Source organism: Chlamydomonas reinhardtii, chromosome 12 (genome assembly GCF_000002595.2).
Source record: "Chlamydomonas reinhardtii strain CC-503 cw92 mt+ chromosome 12, whole genome shotgun sequence".
NCBI lineage: Eukaryota > Viridiplantae > Chlorophyta > Chlorophyceae > Chlamydomonadales > Chlamydomonadaceae > Chlamydomonas > Chlamydomonas reinhardtii.
The window spans coordinates 133,597-145,078 of record NC_057015.1 but is presented as its reverse complement, the minus strand read 5'-3'; the positions used below and the strand labels follow the sequence as shown (position 1 = coordinate 145,078).

The following is an 11,482-nucleotide window of genomic DNA, read 5'->3' as shown; positions in this document are numbered from 1 at the left end:
AAATGTACCTGTCCTACACCAACGGGAGTACGAGGGCTAGCGCTGAACAGATTGTCTGTAGCTCCTCACATCACGGACCTGGGCCGGACGGCATGATTTCCGCCCCCTGTTACCCTTTACCTTCTCAGATCTTCTCCTCCGTCCACTAGCCCCGCCCCCATCTTGTATCTTCCCTGGCAGCCTGGCTCTCTCGACTGCCACCTGCTCCCTCCTTCCCTCCCGCCCCTCCCGCTCCGCTTCCCCCTACCTGTCTAATTACCTGCAGCTTCCAGCCGCAAAAAAAAGGCCGCTCGTCGACAAAGCGGCCTAATCACGCCACAGCCTACAACCTAGTACAGCAAATGCATACAAGTGCACGCACTAGCTGCAATAGCTGCCGACCTGGCAAGGGGCTGGTTGCCAGGGCCCTGTGCAGCATCGCCTGCGTACCCGGGTTGCGTAACTTGCGGCGTAACTGTTGTAATTACGGTACTTGCGGGTACTTGCAGGTAGTCAAACACCTGTATGTCCGACTCCGCGGCGCCTGGACGTGGAGGGGCCCGAGGGCCCCGCTAAGTATCTAACTCCCAATACGGTGGGAATATGTTGCACAGTGCGGGACTACTCCACCCTGCCCCTTACCATGTCCCATCGCACCCTCTAACTCTGAGACCAGGAGAAGATGAAAGGCCGTGGACATGTAAAGCCCGTGTCCCTTATGGCCAAAATGGCTGTATGCGCCTCACATGGCCCCATGGAAAGGAGGAGCGCGCATCACGTGCCCGGAAACGTAGGATCGCTTAGGACTGGCCATTACCAGGGATTGATAAGCACCTGCAACTACCGTGTTGCGCCTCCGGACTCAAAAGGAGTTAGTGGGGGTTAACCGATCCCGTAAGGAAACCGTCGCGCGGCAAGGAGAACTGCAGGTGCATGAGCGAGTCCTTGTACATCACCGCAGGTAATCGGGCGGGCTTGGGCACTGTAGCGGCAGGCGGGGCCACATGGACTCTAACCCATGTAAAAGCTCATGCTCGTGCTCCTCAAGTGGGCACGGGGCAAGACAGCGCCTCCGCGTAATCGGGGTCAGCTGCGCAGCCAGGTTCTCCCAGCCTGCCAGCCTGCCGGCTTGCGCCGGCCAGCCAGCGGACACTCCGTTGTGACATACCGTAGCGCGCGACCCGGTAAACGGTAAAGCTGTAATCACCGGCGCGGGGTGGGTGTATGGGAGCAACTGGGCGTCTGAGTCGGCTGGCACGTATGCACCGCCGGCTGACGCGGGTGGTGTCCGACAGTACGAGAGCCATTAGTCCTGGTGGACATTTCCGGCCTGCTGCGAACCGTGTCCGCGAACCACAGTCTGGCGAGTGCCCCACATATGCTGCGGCAGGATGTTGCTTGTTGATAGGGAAGCTTGGCCGCTCAAGTCGGCGAAGCGTCACCGGAACTGTTTCGGGCGCCAAGCGCAGTCCGTTGGCCACTCCCACCCATACCACACCCCTGCCCATGGTGCGCTAGCCAAATGTACACTGTAGCTTACAGTTCTGTTGGAACTCCGTCTCAATAAACCTGCGCTTGGCATAGCAGCTCGCCTACAACTGCATTGTTGGCCTAGTCAGCAATGCTCAGAGTCAGAGCAATGCTGGGCAGTCCTCCCTATTTACCAATGCGCATACTAAACATCAAACTTGCTTCATGGTGACACATAATTTCTATAACTGACCGCTGGCCGCGAAGTCCAGCTCTTGGGAGGCAAGGCAGGGGCACAGAGGCCCTTTGGGCAAGGACTGCATTTTAGCTTGAGCTGTACTTCAAGAATGTTCTCATTCCTTGGTTGTTAAGGGAGCAGCCAGTATGAGTCGTGCGGAGCGGAGACAGGCTGCAGAGAAGGCTCAGAGGCTCTAAAACGTAAATGAGTTATTTTGTGCCGACCCGATTTGTATGGCGATTCGGAGGACGTCAGGTGAGCACAAGGCCTCGGCGGTCGCGGGCTCTGCGCGGGCGGGACGCAAGCTGTGACGCCGGCACGGACGGAGACCCGGTCGTTTTGTCCCGCATGCAGGTCCACCTATGTGGTTCCTTCACCCGCTGGGTCGAGACTGTACCGATGGCACCCGTGGACGGCTCTCCTGGGTTGTTTGCAGTAGTCGTGCACCTGCCTCCCGGGTGAGCATGTCGGAACGCTGTCCCTCGTAGGCTGGCCAAGCCGGGTGTCTTGCATGGCCAGGAATGAGACGATTGGCTGCCATGACTTGCAGGTATCATCAGTATAAGTTCATTGTAGACGGCAGGTGGCGGCACGACGAGACCGCCCCGTTTATGCCAGACCCGCTTGGCAACGTCAACAACTGGCTCTTTGTCCGGAGAATAGATCCTTCTCCAACACCCCTAGCAAAGTGAGGCCGGGTTGAGGGACTCGAGCGGGAATTGCGCGCCACATGCCCGCAATTCTCTTGCCGCTGGGCACCGAGCTCGGCACAAGGGAAGCAGATGCCCTTTGAAGGACGCGAGAAGCATTACATGTCACGCTGGGGGATGACGGGGGTGTATGTTGCCTTGCAAACACACAGGAACCGCTTTGCAACACGCCCAATTCAACCCTTGCCTGTGGCGCCTCGCCTCCCCCCCTTTCACCCCACGCAGCAACGTAGCCTTCGACCCGCAGCAGCTCGTAGCCGCGCAACAAGCGGCCGCGCTCCAGGTCGCACAGCAGCAGGCGGCCGCGGCACAGCAGCAGGCGGCGGCACAGCAGCTGCAACAGCTGCACCCCGCGCTTGCCAGCGCCTCCCTCGCGCCCGCACCGGGCGTGTCCGGTGGCCTGCAGGTGGGCGTGCCGGCGCAGACACTCGCCACAGGCATCGGCGTGGGCGGACTCGGCCAGCACCCGCACGTGCCGCAGCAGCCGCAGCCGCACAGCACGGCGGTGGGCCTGGGACCGTGCCTCACGCCGCAGCAGCTGCAGCACCCGGCGGCGCAGCAGTCGCAGCAGCCGGGCCAAAGCCAGCAGCACCCCGGCGGCGTCCCAGTCGGCTCGGGCCTGTCCCTGCAGCCCCCCGTGGCTGCACAGGTTGCGCCACAGCAGGGCGACGTAGACATGGGCGGGACGGAGGCGGCCGTGGTGCCGCCCATAGTGATACACAACCCCAAGGAGCCGGTGAGGGAGGCGGCGCGCGAGCAGAGGGGTGGTGGGGAGGTGGGGCAGTGGGGCGGCTGGCAGTGGCCGGCAGGCAGAGCGGGCGGGTGTAGCCTGCTGCTACGGAAGGGTGATGTGGATGGGACGCTTTGTGGGGCCGGGGCGGGGGCTCCTGGGGCCCATGCCGGCCCGCGTGCTGTTGTGTGGCGGCGTGGGGAGCTCCGGGTGGTGGCACCGGCGCTGAGCTCACCGCCCTGACTGCTGTCGGTGCCTGCAAACCCGCACTGCCGGATAGGGGTTGCGAGGGTAGGGAATGGGGGTCGGGCGAGAGGCGGCAAAGGGGGGCGCGCCGGCTAGACGGAGATATGATAGGTACAGACTGGCTGGCTGGGTCTACCGGTGCGCCATCTGCCCTTTGTGCAGGAATACACTCGCAAGAAGATTGCGGACTTCCTGCACAGCCACACCGCTTATGAGCTCATCCCGGAGAGCGGCAAGGTGGTGGTGCTGGACGTGGACCTGCCCGTACGCCAGGCTTTCCACGCGCTGCACGAGCAGGTGCGAGCGGCCTGAAGGCGTTTAGGGGCGCAGGGGCGCAGCGGTTGGCATCAATGCCGTGGGAACCGAAAGTACGAGGCATTCCAGGAATCTCCAGTGCATCAAAGGCGTGGGCAGGGGGGAGCGGTGGGGGGTTTTAGATACCAGCCCAAACTAAACCGAAGCCAAGGCAAAAGAGCGAGGAGGGGGAGTAGGAGTAGGTCGGAGTGCTGGGTGTGTGACGGGCGGCCTTGTAGGTGCCTCTGTAGGCAGTACCACGACGTCGGGGTATGCCGGGTGTGGCGGCATCTCAGGGCCGTGTGTGTACTGGCATAGAAGACAAGGCCAGGCCGGACCGCCCTGGTCGCAGGCTGGGGGCCGGGGAGCCAGAAGACACGGAAGGGGCAGGGACCGCATCAACACCCGCCACGCCCCCAGCACATGCAACTGCATCCACAGCAGCGCCTGCCCGTTGCATTTTGTCGTGGTGGTGGTGGTGTTGTGTTGTGCACAGGGCACTGCCTCGGCCCCACTATGGGACACTACCACTCGCTCCATCCCCGGCGTCATCAGCGCCTCCGATTTCATCACCATACTGCGCCGACTGCGACACAGCGTCAGCGCGGGAGCCAACCCGCTCAGCGAGGCGGAGATGGACGCGCACACCATCCGGGGGCTGCGCGAGGAGGCGGCGGCGGAGGGCCGCGAGCCCAAGGGCCTGGTGTACGTGCTGGCAGATGAGGACCTAGCCAAGGTGGGCGGGGAGGGGGGTAGAGGTGGCCGGGCGCTCATGATGGAAGGTTGGAGAGGGCGGAGGGAGGCAGGGGCGCAACGGGTGCATGTGCTGAAGGGCCGGCGCTGGGGGTGCTGGGTTGGCCTCGGGCGCCGGCTGGGAGCAGGGAGCTGGCACAGGGGGGTGGGACGCGTGTAGCGGGCGACCAGCGACGTCCCTGTGCCCCAGCCCCCGCTTGGCGCCGCGCGCCTCGCCGCTTGTTATGCGTCAGCTCGCCGCCCTTACCTGCTGCTGCTGCTGCCTGTATGGCTGCTACTGCCGCAGGTGGTGGCTCGCCTGGCGCAACACAAGTGCTCCATGGCGCCAGTGCTCAGCGGCGACCCGGGAGGACCGGAGGTGCGCACCAGGGCCATAGCCGCGTGTGTGTATGTGTGTGTGTGTGTGTGTGTGTGTGTGTGGTGTGTGTGTGTGTTAAAAAACGAAACGAAAGCCCGCCCAGACGACGCCGGAGTTACTTACGGATACCTACCAATTTACCGAGCGTCGCGTGGTTGCCGTCACCCAGGTAGTCATACTTACCCGCGATAAGCCTGTAACCCCACGGGCGACCATTCGGCCTGACCCCGCGATGCACCTGTATGCGCCCATGCTCCGCACCCTGGGCGCGCTAAACAACGTTTACCCAGCACGCGTAATTCCCGTATTCCCGCCCGCTGGTCGTAGTCGAGCTCACCTATAAGCATGGGAATGGAAAGGCATTGGGCGGCAGCACAGAAGTGTCACGGACATGTGAAATGGCAGCGGCGGAAGAGGGCGGCGTGCAGCAAGCAAGCTATCTAATGTCCTAACACGCATCCCAAAGCCCACCCACTGACTATGCCCGTGAAAGGGAACGAGTCTGGGGCCGCGCGGCTGCAAATAGCGCCCGACTGCATGGGGCGCATGGCGGGCGGCGGTTGCAGAGACGCTGGGTCGGGCTGACTCGGCTGGCAGAAAAGGGCGTGTGCCCGTCACCCCCGAACCCGCGCATAACCCGTATCCCGCATGTGTGCGCAAGTGTCAGACACAGGCTGGTGTGTGTGCGTGTGACGCCATGGGCTGGCGGGAGCTGGCCTCCCGCTCCTGTGTGTGTGTGTGTGTGTGTGTGTGTGTGTGTGTGTGTGTGTGTGTGTGTGTGTGTGTGTGTGTTAAAAAAGGAAACCAAAGCCCCCCGTGTATGCGTGTGTGTGTGTGTGTTGAAAAGCAACAGAAAAAACAAAAGCGCAAGACAGTGTATGCGATGCAGCAACGCGACGGCATACAGATGTTACTTGAAGTATCCGCGTATACCCGTTGCTGAGCCGCCACCGGGCTTACCAAAACCGGAAATTGCGCAACCCTCCGCTACCATAACCTCGAGGAGGGATTAGTGTCCACACGCTCTCAAGGGTGCACCCCATGCATGTGCTCACGGTACCGTGAGGCTCAGGCACTCCTACGATTCCTAGCTCCGCGTCGCTACTCCTGGCCGCTAAGCCCAAGCTCCCGCCTTATCCTCGATAAAATGCTCACCTGCGAGCGAATAAAAAACAACAGAGCACAGGGCGGCAGCAGGGGAGTGTCACGAACAAGAGCGAAGGCTCACGTGTGTGTGCGCGCGTGCGCGCGCGCGCGTGTGTGTTTGTGTGTGTCAAAGAGCACAAGGAAAACGTTGCGCAAAGACTGTGTATGCGATGCAGCAAAGCGACGGTTTACGGATGTTACCTGAAGTTACCTCGCATACCTGCTGCGGTGAGCCGCCGGTCTTACCAACCGGAAATCGCGCAACCCCCGCTACTCTAACCTCGAGGGGGGATTAGTGTCCACACGCTCTCAAGGGTGCAAACCCATGCATGTGCTCACGGTACCGTGAGGCCCAGGCACTCCTACGATTCCTAGCTCCGCGTCGCTACTCCTGGCCGCTAAGTCCAAGCTCCCGCCCAATCCTCGATGAAATTCTCACCTACGAGCGAATAAGAAAACAACAGAGCACAGGGCGGCAGCAGGGGAGTGTCACGAACAAGAGCGAAGGAACATGTTAGCGCGGCGGCGCGCGACGAGCAAGAGCAAACACGCAGCCCAGTCCCAGCCCAATTAACTATACTAGGGGTTGCGCGATTTGGGAAAGAGACGGACGGTGGGCGACCACGAGCAAGTAAACAGGCGCGGGACGGCATGGGCGCATGCATGACGGCAAATGCAAATGGGATGTGTGTGTGTGTGTGTGTGTGTGTGTGTGTGTGTGTGTGTGTGTGTGTGTGTGTGTGTTAAACACAAAACAAACGGAGCAAAGCCGCCTTGTGTGTGTGTGTGTGTGTGTGTGCTTGTTGAGAGGGGACCTTGTGGCTTGGCTCAGGGTTGTGCATACTGGCGCGGGCTGCAAGCCTCTCACTCCAAAAGCTCATCGTACTGTTAACCCAGCTCTATTTCCAACCCACCATGCCCCACCCCTACCTCCCCCCTGCAGCAACCTCCCCACGTGCTGCACCTGGCCACCCTGAGCGGCGTGCTGGCCTGCCTCATGCGCCACTTCCGCGCCTCGCTGGCCTCACTGCCGCTGCTGAGCCAGCCGCTGGGCAGCCTGCCGCTGGGCACCTGGAGCCCAGACGCGGCGGTGGCGCACACCGACTTCCTGCCCGACTCCAAGGAGCGGAGACAGTGGCGCAAGCTGCAGGTGGGGCGTGCTGGGGGGCAGGGGCCATGGGGCGGGGCGGGGACGGGACAGGGCGGGTGTGGGGGAGCACGCATGCGGGTATGTACATGGGCGGTGTCTGCGCGGGGAGGCTCCTGCTGACAGTCGTGGCCGCGCAGCTCCATCGCTGTGAATCTCACCCCGTCCACACCCCTCCTCACCCACGTGCCCACAGCCGTTGCACACGGTGACCGTGTCCACGCCGCTGACCACCGCTCTGGCCATGCTGCTTGAGACGGGCGTGAGCGCGCTGCCGGTGGTGGACGAGCGGCGCTGCCTGGTAGACTGCTACGCGCGCAGCCAGATCACGGACCTGTGCAAGGGCGGCGCATACAACCGCCTGCAGTGGGAGGACGTCACGGTGGGGGAGGGGCGTGGACAGGGGAGACTGGGGGGCTGGGGCTGGGACTGGGGTGTGCAGGCAGTGGGGAGCACCCTGTAGGAGTGGAGTGCGGGCGAGGGGTGATGGAGTGGGCGTGATGATAGCGGAAGGGAAGATAGTACTGATTGGCAGGTATGTCGGGATACGTTAATGTCTGCGCTGCGGCTCTTCCTTTCTCACAATTGCTCCTGGGCCCCTACTGACCGACGATGTTGCCTACCGTGCGACTGCACCTTGCACTTGTGCAGGTGGGCCAGGGCCTGGCACTCGCCAACAACAGCCCCCAGCCCTGGTCGCAGTCAGGGGCGGGGTCCGCCTCGCAGTCGGCGCTGGGCAACCCGGCACCGCAGCCGCCGCAGCCCGGCATGGGCGGCCTGAGTGCGGAGTTCGCGGCTGCTGCTGCCGCCGCGGCCGCCGGGGGGCAGCCGCACCACGGCTCCTCGCCGCACATGGCGGGGCTAGGCGTGGGCGCGGGCTCCATCACGGCGCAGTCGGGCGGCCGGGTGTGGGTGGTGACCAAGGACGACACGTTGCGCACGGTGGTGGAGCGGCTGGCGGTGCCGGGCGTGCGGCGGCTCATCGTGGTGACGCCCGAGAGCCGCCGTGTGGAGGGCATCATCTCGCTCAGCGACGTGGCGCAGTACCTGTTCTTGTAAGCAGGCGGTGGGCCGAGGAGGAGGACACGAGGAGGAGCAGGGCATGCAGCCACGGGCATGCGGTGTGGCCGCGGCCTGGGTCTGCGCCCGGGTGCGCCCGCATGCCGCAGCTGGCTGGCAGTGGCAGGGCCGCAGCCGGTGGCCAGCAGGCTGCAGGCACCGCCGGCAGCCCTACCGGAGGGCGGGGTTGCTGGAGCAGGCCGATTGGGCCGGTGGAGGTGCAGCGGCTGTGGTGCTGCTGCAGTGGCGGGGTAGGGCGGTGCCGCCGCCACCGGCTGCCCGCGGCAGTTGCTGCGCAACGCCCGTCGAGGCGTTTCGCCTGCGCCTGAACCCGACCCTGGCAGGGCGGGACGTGTAGATGCTGGCGGGCCCCTGAGCCCTGGAGCCGCTGACTATGCCTCATTGGCGGCCTCTGCTCCGGCAAGAGCCGGATGTCGCCGGATCAGCGGCGGCATGTGTGCCCAAAGCATGAGTGGGGTTTGGGTGTGGGGAGGGTGCTATGATGGCTAGAGCTAGGGATGCATACGGATAATGCCCAATGAGGCAGGAGGGACGAGGAGCTACGCGAGAACGCGTATCTGGTGGACTGCACCCCTCCACGTGTGCAGCAGTGGTGTGATGCCACAACCACCGGTAGCCTTCCAAGCCCGCGTGTTGCGAGGCGTTGTCCACATGCCTGCCTTTGTGTGTGTTACTTTAGTGTGCACTAGGATGCCGGCGGCCGTGAGGAGGTGTGTTCCATGTTTGAGGGTGATCGCGCAACCGTTCGTATTGGCGGTAGCCGCCTCGACACTTCCTTCCGGACCTGTGAACACGTCACGTGGACAAGGCTGTGGCACCCGGCATCCGGGTGTGACGACGACCTGTGTGGAGTTGTTGATTACCGTGTTCTGACGGATGACGTCTGATAGCGCCGCACACATGGCGCGAGCTTGTGCGATGCCGGCTGCGTGGCACGAGGCAGGGCGCAGCCTCGCCTGGCCGGTTGCACCCTACGCGTACGGTATGGACGCAGCGGGTTGCGCTTGCGTGGATATGCGCGCGGGTGGCAGGCGTGCGACCAAGCATCGCCCATAACGACTTAGTCACCTATAAGAGTAGCAAGCAGGAGTGGCATGGGGATGCGGACGTGACGTGTATATGCGTGTGAGCGCAAAGCAGATTGGCTGAACCTGCCCAACGGATCCTGGGAACACGCCAGCAGAGCTAGGCGACGTGTGTTTGTCGCGCACCGGGCGAAACTAGGGGGGCCGGGCAAACGGTTGCTCGCATGTCGGACTGGCAACCCGCAGACTAGCAGCTAAGCCGCTCCTCATCACTGGTAGCATGATGGTCATGCGCACATATGCCATCCACCTGTAACAAAATGGCGACTGCTAACAATGAGTTGCGTTCTTCGTATGTGTATGAGATGTAGAGCTACCCCACCAAGACTCGGCGCGTGGTAAAGTGCTGTGCGGCTTTACTGGTGTACTCGTGTCATCGTGTGTTGACCAGACGGCCGCCACCTAGCGGTCCTGACCTGGTGGAGCGTGGGGGGCAGCACTGTGCGTTTGTGCCTGCCGGCTCACTGGCGATGACCGTAATCAACCGTCGCGGCTGGGAGCAACTACGCTACATCCCAAACGCATCCCACCCCTTCTGTGGCACAGCGGCAGCGCTGAGGTGCTGAGTGAGTGAGCGGCTGTCATTGTGTCCGGCCAAGCGCGATGGCTGCGGCCTGCGGGGCGCCGCCCTGCCCCACGCCACCTGGTCGAGCTGGCCGCCCGGCTCCAGCTGCCTTGGGTGCCGCACCCGTTGGCCTAGAACCTCAAAACCAATCACTCTCCATGCCCCGACCCAAGAAACGCAGCTGTCGGAGTGGCATGTGTGTCACAGCTTACAGGTGCAGTAAACGAAACACACGAGCCTTGCATCCATTGATGCAATGTGCACATACGAGCTCTCAATGTGCAACAGCACCGTAACATGGCTCCGTCCTCCTAGCCCGCTACACTCAGCCTTTGCTCCAGGCCCAGCACTCTCGCCATCCCGCGGTCGTCAACTGGCTGGCAGCGCACCGTGCCTCGTGACAGCGCGCACCCAGCTGATGTCAATTATGGCAACCGTAGTGCCAGCCACTGTCCCGCATGCTTCGCCGTTGCACTGGAGGCATAGCTGCGCCGCGCCGCGCTGCCACATGCATAACCCTGGCGTCAGAGTGCCCGGTGTCAAGTCATCTGCAATGAAGCCCGCGCCGCTGTCGACGTAGGCAATGAGTACGATAACAGTTGGCGCCGGCACGTCGCGCAGCTGGTCACTGCCCGATCATGCCGTCCCAGCACCAGTACCCCAGCTTAGAACCTGCAAGGTTACACAAATGCACAGGGTATCAGAGAGACAGAGATGCATTCAGGCCAGCCGCGCAACAGCATGGCGGGCTGGCAATACATTCTGCAAGAACCCCGTGCTGTAATCTTCACCAATCAACCACCTACAGGCTCGGCTTGTCGCCCAGCCAGGGGTTGCGGCTGTCCCGGATGACTGGCGGCAGATCGTCCTTGACGCCCAGAGCCCTGCAAGGGGGCACAAGACATGCAGAGGGAGCGCAGCGCAGGTTGGCGCAGGTGACCACCAGAGGCTCGACCTCAACTCCGCTGCCGATGGCGCACACGCCGCCCTCTACACGCCCTCCTGTACAGTACTAGCCATAGCCCGACCCTTTGCATCACGCCCTGCCAGCGCCAGCCATGTGTGATAGCGGTACAGCCCGCCCAATCTCAGGGCTGAGGGACTGGCCGCAGCGCAGGACCACGCTAGCAGGACCGTAGACCCCTTTCCCCAGCCCTTCTCCTCTTCCTCAAACCCTTCCGCCGCGACTTGCTTGATTTGTTCGATGACCGCCGTTCGTCCAGACTCCTTAAAAAGCCGCAACACCTTGGGAGTTAGCTTTCCTTGCTGCAGCACGGCCTAGAAGAGAAGATGGAGGACGTCAGCAATTCAATCTATGCACCCCATACACCTTCTTCCTGCAGCACGCCCTAAGCCTTCACTTGGCTTACCGTGAAGATGTAAAGCAGCAAGTCCTCTGGAACTCGGTCGAGGCTGGAATAGCTGGAAACGTTGGAAGCAACAGTGAGGGCGGCTGTTTCAAGCAGCGAAAGAGGAATAGAATTCATCGGTGCACATAGGTCTAACTTGCTATGGAACAGCTAGGCGCATTCACACAGTTCAGCGGCGGGCCTGCGCCAATTGAACTTACGAGTCACAGGCCGATGACGCCATGCATCCCGCAGAGGCCCGGCCTTCCGGCCCCTGCACCTGCCCCTGCCATGCTGCCCATGAGCCAGCCACCTGCGGAGCCTCTCTCCCT

At 62.7% G+C, this 11,482-nt stretch overlaps 2 protein-coding genes across 2 annotated transcripts; one reads left to right on the top strand and one right to left on the bottom strand.

Moving 5' to 3' along the window:
- Window positions 1-1,662: 1,662 nt before the first annotated feature.
- On the top strand, window positions 1,663-9,751 carry CHLRE_12g484350v5 (uncharacterized protein). The gene is made up of 10 exons (XM_043067810.1): window positions 1,663-1,942; window positions 2,042-2,145; window positions 2,238-2,375; window positions 2,623-3,133; window positions 3,536-3,670; window positions 4,164-4,403; window positions 4,707-4,778; window positions 6,868-7,074; window positions 7,268-7,453; window positions 7,723-9,751. Exons 1-10 carry the CDS (start codon window positions 1,892-1,894, stop codon window positions 8,128-8,130), a joined length of 2,052 nt encoding a protein of 683 aa, XP_042917905.1. The 5' UTR covers window positions 1,663-1,891; the 3' UTR covers window positions 8,131-9,751.
- A 246-nt stretch (window positions 9,752-9,997) lies between these two features.
- Window positions 9,998-11,333, bottom strand: CHLRE_12g484300v5 (uncharacterized protein). The gene is made up of 4 exons (XM_001703119.2): window positions 11,172-11,333; window positions 10,994-11,079; window positions 10,608-10,685; window positions 9,998-10,473 (listed from the first exon to the last, which is right to left on the bottom strand). The coding sequence occupies exons 1-4, from the start codon at window positions 11,286-11,288 to the stop codon at window positions 10,467-10,469; spliced, it is 288 nt and encodes a 95-aa protein (XP_001703171.1). The 5' UTR covers window positions 11,289-11,333; the 3' UTR covers window positions 9,998-10,466.
- Window positions 11,334-11,482: the final 149 nt, after the last annotated feature.